General features: G+C 31.1%; 1 protein-coding gene across 7 annotated transcripts in view; it reads right to left on the bottom strand.

Annotated features, from left to right (window-relative positions):
• Positions 1-20,127, bottom strand: part of LOC118193334 (uncharacterized) — a 179,691-nt gene that overhangs the window by 76,797 nt on the left and 82,767 nt on the right. For all 7 annotated transcript variants that reach the window (XM_085818527.1, XM_085818521.1, XM_085818526.1 and 4 more), the window contains exons 2-11: positions 19,155-19,272; positions 18,900-19,049; positions 18,691-18,794; positions 18,475-18,603; positions 14,907-15,024; positions 14,744-14,822; positions 11,002-11,221; positions 6,621-6,766; positions 6,439-6,533; positions 1,335-1,700 (exon numbers count right to left, since the gene is read on the bottom strand). In XM_085818527.1, the coding sequence (XP_085674653.1) occupies positions 1,335-1,700; positions 6,439-6,533; positions 6,621-6,766; positions 11,002-11,221; positions 14,744-14,822; positions 14,907-15,024; positions 18,475-18,603; positions 18,691-18,794; positions 18,900-19,049; positions 19,155-19,211 (1,464 nt within the window). In that variant the 5' untranslated portion in view covers positions 19,212-19,272. The remainder of the gene's footprint in view (positions 1-1,334; positions 1,701-6,438; positions 6,534-6,620; positions 6,767-11,001; positions 11,222-14,743; positions 14,823-14,906; positions 15,025-18,474; positions 18,604-18,690; positions 18,795-18,899; positions 19,050-19,154; positions 19,273-20,127) is intronic.

Genomic DNA, 20,127 nt, shown 5'->3' with positions numbered 1-20,127 from the left:
TTCTTCCAGATGTTCTCCAAAAAGTAAGAACTTCATTGCAAACTTTCTGTAAAATACATCCATTACATGTTAATAACATAGAGACATCTTTCATTTTGTTACACATTTTTCTAGAATCTTCTAGAATCGTGGGTCTATAAATCTTGCTTTCAAATCCCTCTAAACTTTCCAACTTGCATCCTTCTTCAAGTTGTAATGTCCAATGTCCCGAAGCAAAATTACCCCTACCAATTTTGGAACAGCAAACAGCCAGAAGTATTTAGAAAAAAAAAAAAAAAAAAATCACAGGAAAAATGTGTAAAATTAATTTTATAGAGAAAACTGATGCATATTCTGAGACAATACATGAGAAAACTCTTATCACGGAAAAATTAAAAAGAAGATATTTTTAATTAATTACATAGCTATTTTGCTTTTGCTAAGAACTGTTTCGTAAATTGTGCTTTATAGCATTATACCTTGTTTATTTTTCAGATTCAAAACATTGTATAAGTGGCCCAAATAGAACTTTATAACATGACAGCAAAAGATAAAAATGTTACATTTTAAAGATAATTTTTAAATATAATTTCAATATATTACCATTATTTTAATGAAATTTATCAATGCTACAATGTTTAAAAAAAATCGTAGAAAAATTCCCAGATCTTAGAATTAAAAATTTCTTATAGAAACTGATCTTAAAAATCGCCAAAATGTTGATAAGTTGCCAAATTTAGAGCTGTTCAATAAAAGAATTCACATCTCCAAAAGAGAAAAGTTGTTTATGATCTCTTCATTAGTTTCTAAATACTTATGTTTCACTTCTTGCTTAGAAACTAGAGTATCCCACATTTACATTAGAAATAGCAACAAATTATAACCCATTGAAAAGATAACCATATTTATCAATGAATCGCCAAAAATATACCTCCAAAATGCTAATTCACACTAAAAAAATGGCAGTCATAAAAACAGACAGAAATTTCACATGATTAAAATTAAGGACCTTCTGCCAATTTTGGCCGAAATTAAGGACCAAAAATCGATTCCAAAAAACTTAAGGACTCTTAAGGACCGTATGAACCCTGTGTGAGTCAGAATGCAATCTGGTCACAAGCAGCATCTCAAAAGTGATTTATCAACCAATACATTTTATATGGAAATAAAATAGAAACTGATCAAGATATTAAAAACATAATTTGATCTAATTAGGAGTGATCCAATGAGTTGTGGCAGTATTTTTTTTAAAGGTACGTTGCACTGAAGTTAGCTTTTCTATAATGATTAAAGTATTACAACACAATTTAACACAGCATAATGAATTACTTTTATAGCATGACAAAAACACTTACCTCAGGCAACTGAGAAAAAACACTAGCTCTAACAACTTGATAATTCAGATTAGAACCTTGTGTCAAAACTGTTGTGAGTGAATTTGTTGGCAATAAATTATACATATCTTGAAAAGCAGTCCAATTTTTAGAGGTTTCATCGTTTTGATTGCTATTTACAAAGTTCATATCAGCAGATATTATAGAGTCTAAATCTTCTAAATCTAATAAGTCAGTTCTAGAATAATCAACAGGATTTTCAAAACAAAAATTGTCACACAGATTAGTTGAAGTTATGCCAGGAATAGAAAATTGTGATGATAAAGCAACTCCACATGTGTCATTTTGAAATAAATTGGAGCAGTCAGACAAAGGCTGTTGACATTTCTAATTATGACATTAAGGAAAGCACATTTTTTTTTATAGCATTTTGTTCAGCAAATAAACAACTTCAAGAACAACAACAAGATATATATATATAAATTAAAAATTAGGCAGGAAAAAAATCTCCAAAGAATAAAAAGAAGTACCTAAAAACATACATGACCACTAAAATTTATTTTCAATCTTATCAAACCTTAAAAAAATAATTTAATAAAAGTATTTATTTTAATTATTTATACTTAAATTAACCTCTTCCTTCTTACTTCTGCCAAAATCATGCGGTGAGGATTTATCCTCTGTTTCTAGTGCCCGTAGTATTTCCAGGCTGGATTGTTCAAAGGAAGCATACGAAAAAGATTTTAAAAAATCCCTTTCTTATACACTGGTCATCAAAAGATAATGACAGAAATAAAATGTAACTAATAACTTAAAAGTATTACTAGAAATTTGAACAGAAGCATTAGCTAACATAAATTACAATGTTTGGTAGTTGATCATTCTCAAAATATTTAAATTAAAGTCAAATTTATGGACATTTGAAAATAATAAAAAATTTAGGTCACCTCTTGTTAAAAATTTTTTTCTTTATATATGATGTATGTTCACCTTGGATAAATATGCATCCATCACATCTAGATTTCATAGACTTTATCAAAGTGTTGATGAAGTCTGTTAAACTGCACACTGCTCTTCCAAAAGTGAACTTTTTCAGCTTCTGGAGGGTCCAGGAAGGAATGTGGTGCACTGAAATTTGGCATGGGTTCAAGTCTGACAAGTAAGTGGACAATTCATTCGAGTGATATCTTCTGTTTGCAAGTATTCTGACACACATATGCTCAATGACGCTGAGCATTGTCATCCATTAGTAAAAACTTTAGCATAACAGCACCCCTAAAAACTATAATTTGAGGTTCCAATACTTTGTCCACATACCTCCGAGCGGTTACACAGCTTCCTTAAAAGATATGCAGCTCCATGTGGTCATTTATCATGATTCATCCCCAAACCATTAAATCACCATCCTGGAAATGAGATACTTCATGGACAAGGAGGGAGGCAAGTTACATGTTCCTTCCTTTCTCAAGATAAAGACACTTCTAGAATCACTGTTCAGACTATATCTGGATTCATCAGTAAACAATACTTGGACCGAGCCATCTTGGCTTCACTAAACGTGATGACGGCACCAGTTTAAACAGGTCCCTCTGGAAGCTGGAGTGTGTGGGATACAAACCATTACTTTTCTTGTATACAGTCACACCTCTTTAAACTTTCATGCAGCAGTAGAATAGCTAATTTGAGTTCCTATGGCAACCTGAAAGTCTAAAACCAAATCTCTTAATCGCTGCAGTCTTTGAGTCGACAATGACAGAAAGATATCTTCTGATGCAGTTGTTACTCTTGATTGCCCTTGACCAGGCTCTTTATCGACAGATCCAGCACTTAAAAACGTGGCTCTAAAGGCTTGATATGACACTTTGAGAGATATTCAAATCTTGAATGACCTCTATTTGTATTTTAATCTCCCTTAATGCTACTAGTTGTTCACCCCGTTTCGACCTTCACTTAAATGATGCCTTTGAGCCATAACTTAGTGAACATACTTTCCTCATTAATCTTTAATTTTAATGGCCAGTGTATGCAGAATTTTTTTTTTTAATTTTACGTATGTCTTTGATTTTAAGCTTTAAAAGATTTCAAAAATTAAATTGAATGCATATATTGCTCATATACTTTTTTTAAAACAATCACCTGCAGGGGGTACTTTTTTACTGTTTTTTTTTTAATTATATGTTTGTTAAGGGGTTAAAAGATTTTATCTGAGTATGTGGAAAACAAGGGTGAAATAATGAAATGTGATTAGTATGCAGGTAAGGTGCACTTAACCATAAAATTTTACTGGAAAGAAACAATTGTTATTGGCCACAATTACCTTAAAAAATGTGGGGTAAATATAGCAACATGGTAAGGGCAGTGGTTGTCAGTGGTGAGCAAATTAAGCCATTTGGAATTGGCATCAAATCTGGACATACACACTGTGACACAATTCCTATGGACCAAATATAGATATATACATATCACCATTGAAGCAATTACGTACTAAATTATTATAAAATAGGGTACGTTGTTTGAGAATTTAGCGCATTTTGTGAACGACTTCCAGCAAAAATTCCATTGGGAGGTGTAGAAACACACCACTATTCCTGATTTCTACACTTTTTATATCTTGAACCTTCTGAAAGAACTTTTGAAGATAGGGCTTAATTCCAGTGAGGAAACTCAAACAGTGCAGTAGTAACTATCAAAAACTAGATGAGAATCCTTCAAAAAAGTTATAGAAATGTCCATGTTAGGATATTATAAATATTTGAACAAACTTTCGACTGTGCATGAAAACAGTTTTGATGACCTATGTTTAAGTAATAATAGAACAGCTATATTTTTCATGCATGAGTCCAACAATTTTACATACCATTGAATACTTATCATATTTTCATGTTACATCCTGATTGAAATAATTTAGATAAAAGAATGGATATGTAAATTACAAAAATTTTTAAAAATACAATTATAAATTTAAAATTTTACTAAAAAGAGTACATAATAGATTGATCATTCTGTATAGGACTGTGCTTTAGGACAAATAAGTAAATGGTTGGCTAATTCATAGAAACATAGAAAACAGCAATTATATTTAGCAAAAAAATATACGGGGTACAACTGATAATGGTAATGCTACTTTGGTCCTATAACCCTAATAGGTGTGAAACGAATTATCGCTGCCTTAGATAAACGACAAAGTCTTAATAAGGTTAATAACAGCCATTTTGTTTAAACTTGGAACATAAGGGTTATGCTCTAGTGCTACAATAACTAATAATGATGCAAATAAAGAAAACAGTCAATTTGAAATTAAATGTTGAAGAGCAGTCGAAGACTACAGAACTAAATACCACACTACAAGCTGACTCAATAACTCTACTGGTACGTCAAAAATAAAGTGTTAGCAGCAAGAAACCACACAATTATTTCAAGATTGTTGTGGCAAATTTCAAGTAATCTTTGCATGAAGATAGAAATACATAAAGCAACTATAATCAAAATGGCATAGTTAACAACCATTAATGAATTCGATTATAGTATGGCAAAGCACACGAGGGCTATCTGCCTAAAGAGAGGGATGCCTTCGTGGAGGACTTTTTAAGGGAAACTGGCTTGTATACACGTTACACATGGGGAAAACCACGAAAACGCCCATGCAGCCAGCCCGTTCGCGGGACAACCACTAATAAAATGTAAGCTTTAAAGTTTCTAAAAATATGATTTAAGTTCTATTTAATTTATCTGGACAAAACAATGTTAGCTTAACTTCATTTTCTCAGAACAGGAATAAAAATTTTATGCACACACACAACATAAAATAAAAAAGAACTTTTATTAACTTAAGTGATAAATTGTGCCTTAGTTGCAATAAAAGCTACAGTAATCTATTGATAAATGATAACAAATTTTCTTACAAGTCCAAAGATTAAAAAAAAATCTTCAATACAAATTAATTGATTAAGATTAAGATTTTAGCACTACTTAAGGACTTTCTCTTTCATTTATAAACATTTATAAACACAAATCAGCAATCTTTTACCAATAATATGCTATGACAGCAATTCCTTTTCCTTATACATTCGCACATATACCAGTGTGATGAAAATCTATCAGTTTTTATCTCTCTCCCTCCCTCTCTCTCTATATACACAATATACAATGAGATTAAGGACAGACTTGAAAAGAAGTCTGTTGTTTAAATATTAATTACATAACATAGATTCATCAATATCATTACTATTAATTTTTATTTTTGATGAAACTTTACAACACATTTTAAAGCAACTAAACTTGCTGTCGGTAAACATTAAAATTAGTACTTAAAAAATATGGAATTTCTCTTTCTAATATAAATGAATATTCTTCCGAATGAAACTTAGTGCAGAGAAAAGCTCAAAGCGTTCAGGAGTAAAATGTAGGACTAACTTACAAGTTAGTGCAACCAATTTAGTAAAACTTACCAAATTTTCAGAATATGGCAAACACTGGCTATCATATGGGTAACAGTTTTTCACTTTTAACAAGCAACATCATCATTTTCATTCGCGACAGCCAATATAAATTCTAATGATTTTTATAGACAAATTACAGTATTTTTTAATCTATTAATTCAATTTTAAAATATGCCCTTGAGGGATTTGCTTAAAGTGAAATAAATAAACTCTGGGAATACATTGATATTAATACTATAATATTGAAGGGAGTCAGAACCAAAAATCCTTTTGTAAGTAAGCTTATTGATTTTTGTAATGCCTAATTAAAATGTAAAACGTGTGTAATAATATGCTTGAATGTAACAAATATTTTTTTGCAATTACAAGCCATAATTCTTTTTCTTCTGTAAAAAATTGCCAAACTGCAGCACTGTGGCTAGGCTATGTGGAGATTTTATACATATTGAATGCTTCCAAGACAATCAAAATTTAAATTAATAATACACAATCATTTTATCTGCTTCAAACATTTCTTGAAAATGACAGAGAAAAATGTCGTAAAAATAATCTCAATTCCCATCTCTTTTAGAAGATGCAGTATTTCATTGCTTGTACAAACTATTAGTTTACCTTTACATTTTAAATTTTAACAAGACTATTATATGAATACTGAATGACTTGACAGCAAATTAAAGAAAGGATACTTTTTTCTTTCCCTTACGGAGTATAGAAGGTATATAATGCTTCACCAATACATTATCAGAACAGGATTGCTGTACTGGAAGTGTTTCAGGTACAACTGCAACACCAATAAAAATAAAATGAATTCGTGTAAGCATTCGTCACAAAATTCTACATTAAATGAAACAAGAATCGGAATTTATACCTTGATTTTCTTTTTGGAAAGGACTAGAATTATTCAAAGGTATGACACCAGGATACTCTGGAGAATTTTCATCTGCACAACTTGTTTCTGCAGAGTACGAATCATATTTGCTTTCTTCTTTCACTTCAAATTGCAGATTGTTTTCACTAAAAAATTTTCGATTAAAAAAATTATATAAAAATACAATATATTTCATTAACATTATGTTAAGAAATATTGCTTATTTGCAAATTCAGTAATATGTCTTGCTGTTACAAGAAATTGAATAAAACTCAGGTAATGTATTTTGAATATCAGATTGCTGGCCCTACCAGTAGCACTACTTTAATACACTAAACAACAGAAAATAAATGTCTTCATGTATAAAAACTTTTCATATATAAAAAACATAAATATAAACTGTAATATAATATATGAGTGTGCTGCATCCCATAAAATTTTAAACTTTAGGAACATTTAAGGAGTTTGCTCCACATTTCACATTCCTAAGTAAAGTGGAAGATTTTCGAGAGCCTAATTCCTCTCCAGCTAATAAGTGGTGAATTTCTTACTGAGAAGATTCTCCGATTAGTTTATTAACTCACTTTTGAGCTTCGTACAAGGAATAGTACAGTCTGGTTTCATAAGACATTTTGAACTAATGAAAAACAACATAAGAGAGACTGCATAGTTATATTTAGTAACTGATTCTGCATTACGTTTTACGGCGGCAAAAGCAAACGTACTTTCACACATAATAAACCGTAAGACTGGGTCTGGTCGGTTATGAACCAAAATTTGGACGGCATGTACACTGTGGGGGGGGGGAGTTCTATATGTCCCTGCTTTACTAGGCCAATTTATGAAATTCAAATTGCATTTTTCATGTCTCGTGTGACTTAGGATATATATTTGATTTATATATAGCATTGTTCTAACATAGGTATGTTGACACAAAATAGGTTTTTTTCCTTAAATGACATGCCAATTTTTTCCATATTTCGATTCTACGGCTCAAATGATGTCTAAATATTCAATTTTGTAAAATCTGGTGTGAAATTTACAGAGAAATTCAAAAATTTATCTTAGCCCATTTTTTTCAGTTTGTGGCAAGAATAATTCACTTGGCGAACTTCTTAACCCTATGGCTGCTCATCCCGCGATTTCCACGGGCAACTCAAATGTAGCAAAATCTGCTCATCCCGCGGGCATGTGTTTTTCTTCCTTTATTCAGGAGCGCATCCCATTTTTTTCCCCGTTTAACCATTGAAATAAATTATATACAGTATTTGACGTATAGTTTACGTTTTGGCCAACATATATCGTTAGTTGTCCACTAAATTGCGTGATTTGAAGGTACGTGGTATTACAGCTCAAACTTCATTTTTTGCCGCATTTTTCTTACAGAAATGGCTGCTAGAAAATGTTCAGCGATTATCTTGATTATTTAATAAAATTGTAGAATATTAATTCGATTTATTGATTAGATTTATAATTAAATTGATTATTAATTAGATTTATTGAATCTGGCACGAAGACTGTGAAGTTGGACTTTGCCTTGAACCCTGTTTTGAACTCTATCGTACTAAACTGCATTTCTAAGGTATTTTTTCCTCAGTGCTTCATATTTTCTTAAAATTTATACATTTTACTTTTTTATATTATGTAATAAATAGAAATTAACTGTAATTCGATTGAATTTTTTTTTTTTTTTTTTTTTTTTTTTTTTTTTTTTTTTTTTTTCCCTGATAGCATTTGAAATTGGTTTTTCTGGCAACTTAGTTTCTCATGATAAAAATCTACATAAAAGTGTTTTCTAGAAAGAAAAAGTGCATCTTTCAACTTTCCAATATATATAGATTTAAAATATGAAAAAAAAAATTACACATTTTTTTAAGCGATTTTGGTCCACAAATTGAGCAGTCAGAGGGGTTAATTCACAGCAACCTATTTTCATTGCAGATGAGACAAAAGAAAAAGTCATCTTTCATACTTTCAAATAATTTTAACAAAATGCGTAGACCACATTTGGCGTTATCGCTTATAACAAACATGCCAAATTTGAAAATGTGCCAATATGTAAATTCATGAAATCTTAGAAAATTTTGAATAAAAAAATCTAATTTTTTACAAGTGGGTCTAGAAATATTCTACTTTAAGATGTTAAAAATTTTGTATGTATAATTCAAAAACGTTTTTGAAAAATTTGAAAAATTTTTAAAATGAATAATAAAAAATGGACGAATTTTATTTGGAATGAACCTAAATTCCGAAATGTGAAAGGAAGAATTAAATAAGTTTAATAAAAGAAGACATATTAACAAATATATACAAAATTCCATTAACATTAAGAAATTAAAATTTTGAGAGCTAATTGTTTAAAAAATTACTCATGCGATTTTTACAAAACTTGGCAGTTTGGCATAATTTGAGTTGTAGAATTGAAATATGGAAAAAAAATTGCCACGTCATTTCAGAAAAAGTCTGATTTTATGTCAAAATACCTATATTAGAAATGCTATATATAAATTTAATACATATCCTAAATCGCACTTCTGAGACATGAAAAACGCATGCTGAATTTTGCCTATCAGCCCAGTAGAACGGCAGATATAGAACTGTCCCCCCCCTTTATTTTTGTGCAGTGTACATCAGATATTGTGCAAGGTTTAAGCCAAAATAAAAGTACAAATTCAACTAAAGAAAATTAATTATGAAATGATATGTAGAAAATAAAATTATCACTACTCATATGGGATGCAGAGGATGAAAAATTGATGTAATCCATAGCTTCTGGTTTTATTCTCACTGCCCATATAATATACAATAAAAATTAATCTTTATTTAAGGACCAAATAGGCATACTATCCCTTGACAGCCAGTCTTTGTTCTTCCTCTGTATAGAATGGACGCAAGGCATGCTCCTTATCGCTATCACCACAAGCCTTTGTAAAGCTGCATTGGACTTAAAGCATATGATAGATCCTATTGTAGTGTGGCTATCGCACTACAATAGGATCATAGTCACAGCAAGGTTGACAGTGCAAATATTTCTTGAGGATATGGAGGCAGAATATGAAGACATAATTTACCACAATGTGTGAGGTAGTTGAGCCTGGGCAGTGCAAAATGAAATCCTCTTACATCTGCATACGAAGCAGATATGTCATGATTTTGTTACAAAAACAGGATGTGAGGAGAGGAGATGTGAGATGATGTTAGCACCTGCTATACTTGAGAAACTGAATGAATCGAATGTGAAACTGTAGAGAAAGGAGTTGTTTGCACATGAAGTGAGGGCAACTAAGCAACAACTAGGTCAACTTGCAATGCACGCAGGTGAAGGCAATTTTTGTCATTTCCCTTTCTTAAGAAAATAGAAAGTGACTAAAAGCGTTTCTGCTAAGATGAGGGATCATCTGCAGAGTTTGGAGGATGAGGTCAAAAGACAATTTCATGACTTAAAGAAAACTGAGATTATATTCAGTTTGTTCTCTTATCCCATTAGTGACACAGTACCTGATGAGCTAGCTTGAACTTATTGACATGCAGACAGATCACACTGTGAAAGGAATGTTTAATGCTGAAAAATTACCACATATCAAGAAATTTACTGGGAAAATATTCATCTATATTTTTGTCTACATAAATCAGAGAGTAAAGTTTTTCTTGCTTGAAGATCAACAAGAGTAAATATAAATGATCTTTCACAGGCATTAACTTGCAGGTTGTGATCAAAATCTCAACAAGCAATTCATTCCAGATTTAAAAGTAAATAAAACTGTAGAAAAGTGTAACAGGGATAGTACATTTGTCTCAAACTCATTCTAAAATTAGATGTGCTGGCAGCTATAGATGATATGAAATTAGCACAATACACTGCAGCTGGCAGCTATAGATGAAATGCAAGGTTAACTAATGAATTCAATCATTTTAAAAGGTGGGGCACTCCGCTTCCACAAAGTGGTCTCCGAGCCAAACAATTTCCTATCCCTTATGTATAATGTAAAGAATATAGTAAAAAATCTTGAGAAAGAAGGAAGTCTTTTTTCCCCTTTCTATACAATTTCAAAATTCCCTCACTCACTAGTTTGCATGTTTTTATTCTCAAAGCTTACATATTCCTGGATCAATTTTTTTGTGCTTTTTTTTTTTTTTTTTTTTAAATCTAATTATATATAAACTTTAATTTCTCTAACTATATACAAATAATTTCATACAAAATCTCACTCTCTTATATTTAAAAAATTTGAATTAATTTTTAAATACTGACTGAGTTGTTAACCAACTTGTTTCTAGTAATTCTGTGCCAAGAAAAATTGTACAATGAATTTGTGTCACAGTGTTGATATTAAAAATACAGTTTGGAGAAAGATTTAAAATTTTTACTTTTTATACAAACCTTATAATATTAGTTGCAGATCTGTAATTACTCTCTTCAGAAATTTGAGGAACAGAAATCTTGGTATCTCCTTCAGAACTCACCAAATTATTGTTATTACTTGAAGACCATGACAGATCCTTTTCTGACTGAGGGGATGTAGCATACTGGACAGAAAAATCATTCAGATTATGTGGTTGGTAAGGAGGTTGACTATTCGGTGGTGTTGGTATAGATGGAACTGCAGAATTTACAGAATGATTAATATATTGAATTATTTGATTAACTATTATTCTTGAACACTAAAAATATAATATAAATTAATTATAACATACATTACAATCCTAGAAAAGTTAATACGTTACACATGGACATTAAGCAATATGCCTATAAAGAGGTTATCACACATGGCTACAGTCCCTGCTAGACGGGACTTTTCCAAGAAACGAGATTCTGGTAGCACTGGTTTAAATGGGAGGATTCCTAGAAAAAAGAGCCCCGTGTGAAGCGAAGTCCCACCTAGCTATGGAAACAATGTTGTGGCTATGCGGGATTTTTTCAAACATCACCAAAAATGTCTTGGCTGGACCTCAGTCCCGGGTAGAGACAACCAATCAGATGAAAGTTCTGTTTCTGAAGCCTCACGTGATCCCAATCTAAGCGATAATCGATTAGTGTTTGGCATTCAAGTCTTTGTAGTAAGTGAAAATGGTAACCTAGCTATGTGGGTTTCCTGGAATTGTGCGGGTTCTGAGAATTGACCCTTTCGATGTCAACTCCTGCATAGCTGACACATAATGTGATTGGGACTTAAAGAAAAATGAAATTTACATATGAACTGAACTTATTTCAATGTTCTAGGGCAGTGGTCAGCAAACTCATTAGTCAACAGAGCCAATTATCAACAGTTCAACGATTGAAATTTCTTTTGAGAGCCACTTGTTTTAAACTTAAATTATGTAGGTAGGTATATTGTTATTCACTTAATTGGAGTATTCTTACACTGGCTTTTATTAAGAAAATTCTTGATCTGATCAACTTTTGTTCGCTAAGGTCGACCCTCTTCCAACTCTCCCATCTACACTTGTCTTGTATACTCATTGCATGCATCTTCTTTCGTTCATCCTCTCTATATGTCCAAACCATCTTAACATACCATTCTAAACACTTCATAACATTTCCTAAAATTAATTTAATACTTCAATTTTGTTTTTAAGTCCTAGTTAAACTATATATAGGTATGCCAAATAAAACTTGACATTACACTTAATGTGATACTAAAACAGCTTAATGAAACAATATATCATGTTATATAATGGGATATTCCAATACACGGTAGAAATCTAGCAAACAATTTGTGTAGAAGTGCTTTGTGTCTGAAAAGAAACATGGAGATGGGAATATAATGGTTTCCTGATTTGAACCTTGACTTTTTTGCTTCAATTCCGGGAACAGAAAATTCTCAACTTTACCAAGAATTTAGACAATAACGTGGCAGTACAGAGAAATATTGTATATTTCTAATTATAAGTTGAGAAATAAGAGTTTGCTGCAAAAATACAAATAAAACTGAAAGTATAATGCTTAAGCCAGATTTTTAAAGTTATTCTACAAATCCAACTTATCAGATAAGCTGAAAATGTATTCCAAATCACCTCATTCTCAACTCTGTTTAAGAAATAAGAAAAACAAAATACAGTGAAAAAATACTTTTCTTCATTCTCCTAATTTTTGGAACTGTGCATCATTTAGCACTTTGGTAAGAGCATGCAGAATTTTATACAGAGCAATCAAGCAATCAGAGGATCTTCTCCCTCTGTTGCACTCTTGCTTTTATAAGTAAAATACATTCTTCATTTCTGCTACACAAAAAATATTCCCAGCCAGAAAAGGTCTGTGCATTTTGCAAGATTTTAGTTAAATGGTATCCCTTTTGCTGAGCAATACAAGGAATGGAATTGAACTACCTATAGGCAAATGACAATGATATAAATGGTGAAAGGAAAAATGAGGATATTCAGCTATACTTAACGTAACAGAGAGAAGCTTCTAAAAATTGTTAGAAAATTTGGAATCAGATATTGATATTAAGAAATTTGAATAATGTATACTAAGATTCAATTTAAACAATAAAAATATTTTTATATTATTTAAGCTATAACAACAATTTTGTGACTGAATTACTAAAAACATTATACTATTGAGCTTATACATAGGTTGATCCCAAGCTTCAATAATAAAAATTTGCTAAAAATTCCCGGCTCATATACAGAAATATGAGGGGTCTTCAGTTTTTAGAATAACAAGGCACTATTTAGCAAAGGAAAACCACTAGCTTCATATGCAAGTCAAGCAGCTTAAATGGACAGCTCTAAATTCAGCTGCATGGAATTTATTGGGATAAGCCAAAACAATGGATGAACATTAACCATATTTGATAGACTAGCTCTTTCTAACTTGTTGTCATATTACAAAATGTAATTTTATAATATGACAACAAGTTAGATGTAATTTTGTAATAGGACGAACAAACTATTGCTGCAGTTTACTAAAATGTAGAAACCTTATTCTGGAAGACTGAAGCCACTGATAATAGCAGGAGAAAGATCTTTTACAACAATGTAGATTCAGAGAACATTATGGGTGTTCTTTGCCTTCTGGCTATATAGCAAATAAAGGAGAGGCTCAATCCTTTCAAAAAGGATGTAATACTATTTAAAGATGACCACAATGGAAGCATTTTGAATGTAGCAAAAGTTTCCCCATTTCCAAATATATATTAAGGTCTAAAATTACCTTAAAATTTTTCAAATGCTCTTATCAGAATATCAGAAAATTTTTGAATTACTACAGTAATTCGAAAGATTACTGCTAAAAGCAATAAAAATAACCATAAGATCTGCAAGATAAAATTTCTAGCTATTCAATTTATTTGCCTAATGTTTCAAATACTTAAATTTTCAATCTTGTGATATTAAATAATATATTGTCCTTAAAAAAAGAAAATCCGAACTTAAAAATTATAAAATTCTCTTTTATAAAATGAAAATCTAACATACAACTTTAAAAATTTGGAAAGAAAACATGTTTAAAATAATGAATTATTGCAAGGTATATGATTGCTATGCAGTGTTGGCAAGTTTCATCTGCCACAGGGAAAAAAAAAAAAAAAAAAAAATCAGTTACAAGAAATAAAAATGAAAACTATTCTTGGTAGAACCTAGATAAATCTGATCTCACCTATAAGATCTACTTTCATTCTTGAGGGTTAAAATAAAATTTCAGTTCATAACATTAATAAAAATAGAAAATTAACATATTTATTTGGAAAGAAACAAAAACAAATTGGAATTAATTATTAAAAACTGAAACTATCAACACTATTAAAAAGTTTTTTTTATTATATGTGATAATCTATTTTATTATTAAATTATTCAATTACTTTGTATTTTATACAGAAATAGTAAAACACATATTTTCAAATATATTAAACTTGTTACTAAATTTATCCCCTTTAGTCATTCCACTGGTGCATTATTAATTTTTACCAATTTCTTTCACACCCCCCCCCCCAAAGTTCCAGGAAAAACTCTGCTGCTGTATATCATTCTTTAAACAAAATATGCGTTGAATTTATAGAAAGATATAGAGATAATTTTTTATGAATTTTTAACTTGAAATCAGATATTCTGCACTTAATTATTATCTTTTTATTAAAGTTGCAAGCCTAAAATTACATATAAATTAAGAGATGGAAACGTACTATGATATGCAGGAGTACTTGGCCCTGATGAGAAATACTGGGGAACTGAGGAATAATCACATTCTTGATAATTCTGATCCTGAAAAATTAGCAATGGTAATAAATATAAGTTACAAAAAAATGCATTTAAATTACACAGATGATCTTATAAAGAAAAAAGTACTTTATTTTCCTCTGGACACTCTCCATTTTGAATGCTATCATTTGGACTTAGTTTACTGTCAAACTCAACTCGTTTCTTTAGCGTTGAATTCCAGTGGTTTTTAATGGCATTATCAGTCCTAGAACAAAGAATAAATTTGGAATAAAAATATTGAAAGTAACATCAATACAAGACAAAAGATATCTAATACTGACATTGGACAAAGCACTTTAAAATTACGTACTAAAAGGCTAAAAACAACAGAAATTTAGCAGACAGTGAAAATATGCAAAATAATATATAATCATTAATGGAAAAGAATCCATTGTTTTGATTAGGCAGGGGGCTGAGGTAAAACAAACAAAACAAACAAAATTGCATCATCTCCAAATTTTACCAGAGTGAACAAAGGTGTTTTCTTAATCTATTATCAAAAATTCATATATCAGATGCTTAAACAAACTGGGGGGGAAGCACTAAATGATAATTTTAAGACCTGATGATGATAGAGAAAATAGTATCAAATTTTGTTTATTATTAAACGTTACAGTTATATTAAACTGAAAAATGATGTTAACACAGTTGGGACAGGCATGTCATATTTGCATCGCCAGCAAACGATATCTCACAGCTCAGCATGTCATACATGAATGGCCATTTAATTCACTCATAACACAAATGATTTTTTATATAGAACATTTAATTAGTATTTTGTGTTGCCACCAGATGTAGCTGCATATTTCTTACTGTGAAATTTATTGAAAGTGAAGGATGTCGACCTTTATTCCTATGCAATGTTTTTTATTTTTAGTATTTTATTTCGGAATGAGAGTGAGATTGGTGGATGTTAAGCAATGTATTGTTTTTTTAACTGTCTCAGTTGATATAAACAAATGCGCACATTATCGATACTCTGGAATGCTTTTTGGTTTTGAATACAGTGGGTTAAACATTCTATCTGTTTAGAGGTTTTATTTATTGTTCTTCGATTTTTTTTTTCTAACATTAAGATTGGTATTTTGTATGGTTTAGTGAAAAATTTTTAAACCTAATTGGTAAAACAAAAATAGTATTTAACAGAAGAAGAAGATACATGAATGATAACGAGTTTTTTTCTCACACTGAAGACAGTGATGATATTTTTTCAGAAATGGAGAATGATAGTTATACTCATTCTAATAGACATATTTATTTGTTTGGGGTAAGACTGATTTGCTATTTGAGGTAAGTCAAAAATTTTATATGCTGGTTTTTTATGAAAGAGATTTTTAATAATTGTTATTTTTATTAATTTGTTCCATTAAATAAAATCTGCGATTGGATGCTTTTGGCATATATATTTATTTGAGGTAAATCAAAAATTACATTGTTCTAGAATTTGATTATTCTATGAAATTTTCAAGGAGAATATAATGATAAAGCTTTAAAATTAATTTTGATAACTACCTGAGTGATCCTCTCATTATGTACCAAACATGGAAACAATTGACGACAAATTTAATTTATGCAATTTTTTCCAACGTTGGGCTTAGCAGCTTGCTTGTCCCCACAAACCAATGCAACCGGTTAGTTTGCTGTCTTGAGACAGCGATTCACTGACTAAATGCAAACAGTTTAAACAATAAAGTCAGCAAGCTAGGAAATGAAAGAAAATTATAAAATAACATTTATAGGATGACTTTTTTGGAATAACTTTTGCCTTGCAATTTGATGCTGGGGGCACTTGGTAAGTTTTGCTCTTGGTTTATATGCTGATGAGAGTTGCAGATGTTTTGGTTGAAATTTCTAATTTAAGGTTTTTGCAGAGGTCAGTAAACGTGTACACACACTGCTGCGCTGAAGCTTTCCAGTTCATTTCTTATGTAAACTATAATAAGAACATTGTCAGTATAAGAAACCAAGCTGGTATGTTCTGGTCAGTAAGCTTCAAGTAGTGAATTGAATGTTAAGAATAGAAACCATGCAAGAACCTCATGGGCAGATTCTTTTCTGGATTTTGGAAGTATAATGCTGTTGTTGTGTGTTATTATTAGAAAATAATTCATTAGATTTGTTTTGAAAATTGTGCTGAGGTTGGCTGGACATTGTGTAGCATTGAATGCTTGTTTGATAGCTGACCACCATACAGAACCAAAAGTGCTTCAAAGGGTAATGCACAGCAAGGTATAATGCAAACAACAAGAATTTCAGTGATAGTGCATGCACAGTTGAGCAACTTTCTCTATACTGTTCTATAAGTCATTTAAACAGAAGGCTATAATGAAACATTAAAAGCAGTGCCTCATTATTTGAAAGGAGTAGCTGTTTCATGAAAAGTTGCTATGCCTCATTAAAGGGCTCAATACAAGCAAGTTATGTCACTTGAATATGGCAAATGATCTGCTTAAGAAAAAGAGAATATTTCTACCATGAAATCATAGCTCACATGGGACATAATGTTTCCTCATATCAAAGTGTAGAACTATTAGGTCATGAGAGCTGGGACAAGTAGCAAACCTGGCAGTCGACCATAAAATTTTAAATCTGCATGACAGTGAAAGATTATGTAATTTCATACCAATAGTTGGTCCTATGTTGGGGCACTGCTACAGATAAGCCAGTTATATTCAATAGTTCATCAACCTCTGCTGCACAGTAGATTGCATTCCTTAGAGCAAGATTTATTTGAAGCAAACACCTGTAAGCTATAGTACATTAATCAACAGAGCCCTTGGCAAGCTGATTGCCATCAGATTGTCTTTACCAACAAATCCTGCTTCAATGTGAAGTACAACATTTTCAAGTACATGTTAGACACTTTAGGGGTTTATACCATCTTGTGGAATACATAATTACCAAGTGTCATGCTGGATGATCACCAGGCATGATGGTCTGGAGCATCACTGGATAAAATGGGCAATCTCATCTGCTAAGAACTGAAGATACTCATATCAGGACTCTATATCTCTACTCTATCTAAACTCTTACATCAGGGAGAATGTGAAGCCTAAGGTCATGCTTTTCAATCAATATATTTCTAGAGATGTATTTCAGAAGGCAATGCTAGTAAAATTCAAGACTTTTTAGTAAAATTCACAGCATGCTAGGTACCATTTCTTCCTTAGGCCATCCATTCACCAACAATGTTGCTTATTGAACATATGCACGGATTTCATGGGCTGCCTGGCATGAGTCATGAAATCCCTATCATGGGATTTCATGGGCTGGCAACTTGTCTGTAAAATTCCTTCTGCAGCCAATAGAGATTAAATCTGGGATCCACCTGATTTGATGAGAACGAATATGAGCTCTTACTGCAGCACAACAACCTGAACAAATACTGACCTTTGGTAGCTTTTTCATTGTCAATCTTTGGTAGCAAATTGTATCTTTTTTCATTGCAAATAGCATGTGGAATAAATTTAATAAACTTTCATAATTCCCTCATGATATTGCAATTTTCCCAAGCAGGAACATATTAATATGTAAATGAGTAATAGAAACAAGATTAAAAATGAATATAATTAAAACAATACAACTGGCTACTATCCATCAAAGAAGCTACTGAAATAATCTAGGTATTAACAAACACACATAGAGTTTATTTTACCTTCCTGGAAGATGTTTCGCAATCTTAGCCCACTGGTTGCCCCATTTTTTATGACACTCAATAATGATCTTTTCTTCCTCAAGCGTCCATGCTGTTTTCTTTATATCTGGATTCAAATGATTATGCCACCTGATAATTTAAAAATAAATATTAGAGCTATAAAATAAATAAAAATATTTTTAAAATACAACACCAAAACATACAACTAGGGATTACCTTTCTCGACACTGCTTCCCAATTCTACCCTTTAATTGCTTTGCAATTAATGTCCATTTCTGTGGGCCATATTTTTTTACAAGTTCCACAACTCTTTGATCTTCCTGTAATAAAAAAGGACACAGCATTTCTAATATGAATCTGAGGGGAGGAAAAACCCAAAGATTTCTTTAGAAATAATGTACCAACATGTAAAGAAATATACATACATCTTTAGTCCAAGGACCTTTGACAAGATTAGGATTCACAACCTTTTGCCATCTTTGTTGGCACTGTACATCAGAACGATTAGGTAAAAAACTAGCTATTAGAGACCAATCATTCAGGTAAAGTTCTACAAGATTTTTTAACCTTTCATCCTAAATACCGATGGAAAAAAAAAAATTTAAAAATGATAGCACAATAAAAAATTAAAGCACGAATATACAACTGAAGCTAGGAAATACTTAAATTCACTTATGTACCTCTTCTTTGGTCCAACGAGCCTTTGTCAGTGGTTTAGCTCTAGGCAGCTTTTGCATTTCTGCTGAAATACTGTCTACAGAACTGTTTGATTCATCTCCTTTACAAATGCTTGAATAACTGAAGTAAATAAAAGGAAGAAAATAAGGCCTTTTTGAACAAAAATAAGTAGAAGCATATAAAGTCATCAGAAAATAATAATAAAAAACATGCATTAAAACAGCACTGCCAAATATAACTGCTTAAAAAAGAATTGGGCTAACCTAAATATTTAATTCTTGAGTAGAAGCTTTTCTAATAAATAATAACAAAAGCATCAAATTTATATATATAAGTATATTTGAATTTAACAATTCTCTATTCGTATAAAGCAAATATAAAATAATTTTAATTTAATTAAGAACTTTTGGCTCTACTCTCATATACGCCCTAAGATAACCAAATGTGACGATATGTGTTCTGCGCTGGTTTTTCGCATGATGTTGTTTGTATGACAACCCTTTTGACATTGAAACTTAACTCTTTTGCTGCATTGGTTTAATTGCTCGTTGGTTTGTGACGTGCGTGTTTTGAAATGGCCCATGTTGCAATGAGAGACGTGGTGGCAAGATTTCAGTCGCATATTTTAGATTGTGTGAAAAGTAAAATCGTAGGTTTTTAATATTTATTTGTGAACCATATTACAGTACAAAGTCTGTAATCTGGACTCGTCCGGACTTCGGCGATTCCTGATTAGGGGTTTTTCCGGATTATAGATCATCAATTTAAATCTGGTAAGATGGCATGCAGAAATTATACAATTAAAAATATGAAAGCGTAATTTATGAAATAAAGAGCAATTATGATCTAAAGGGTATCAGTATTTTAAAATATATATATATATATATATATATATATAATAAAAATATTTATTTTTTTAAAGCTTAAAATTTATTTATTTACTTTAGTGAACATTTCTGTCAATGTAAGTTGTTT

Source organism: Stegodyphus dumicola, chromosome 6 (genome assembly GCF_044657685.1).
Source record: "Stegodyphus dumicola isolate Sdum_Otavi_A_Nest chromosome 6, ASM4465768v1".
Classification (NCBI taxonomy): domain Eukaryota; kingdom Metazoa; phylum Arthropoda; class Arachnida; order Araneae; family Eresidae; genus Stegodyphus; species Stegodyphus dumicola.
Note: the sequence above shows the minus strand (reverse complement) of the source record. Positions and strands in the feature narration are given on the sequence as shown.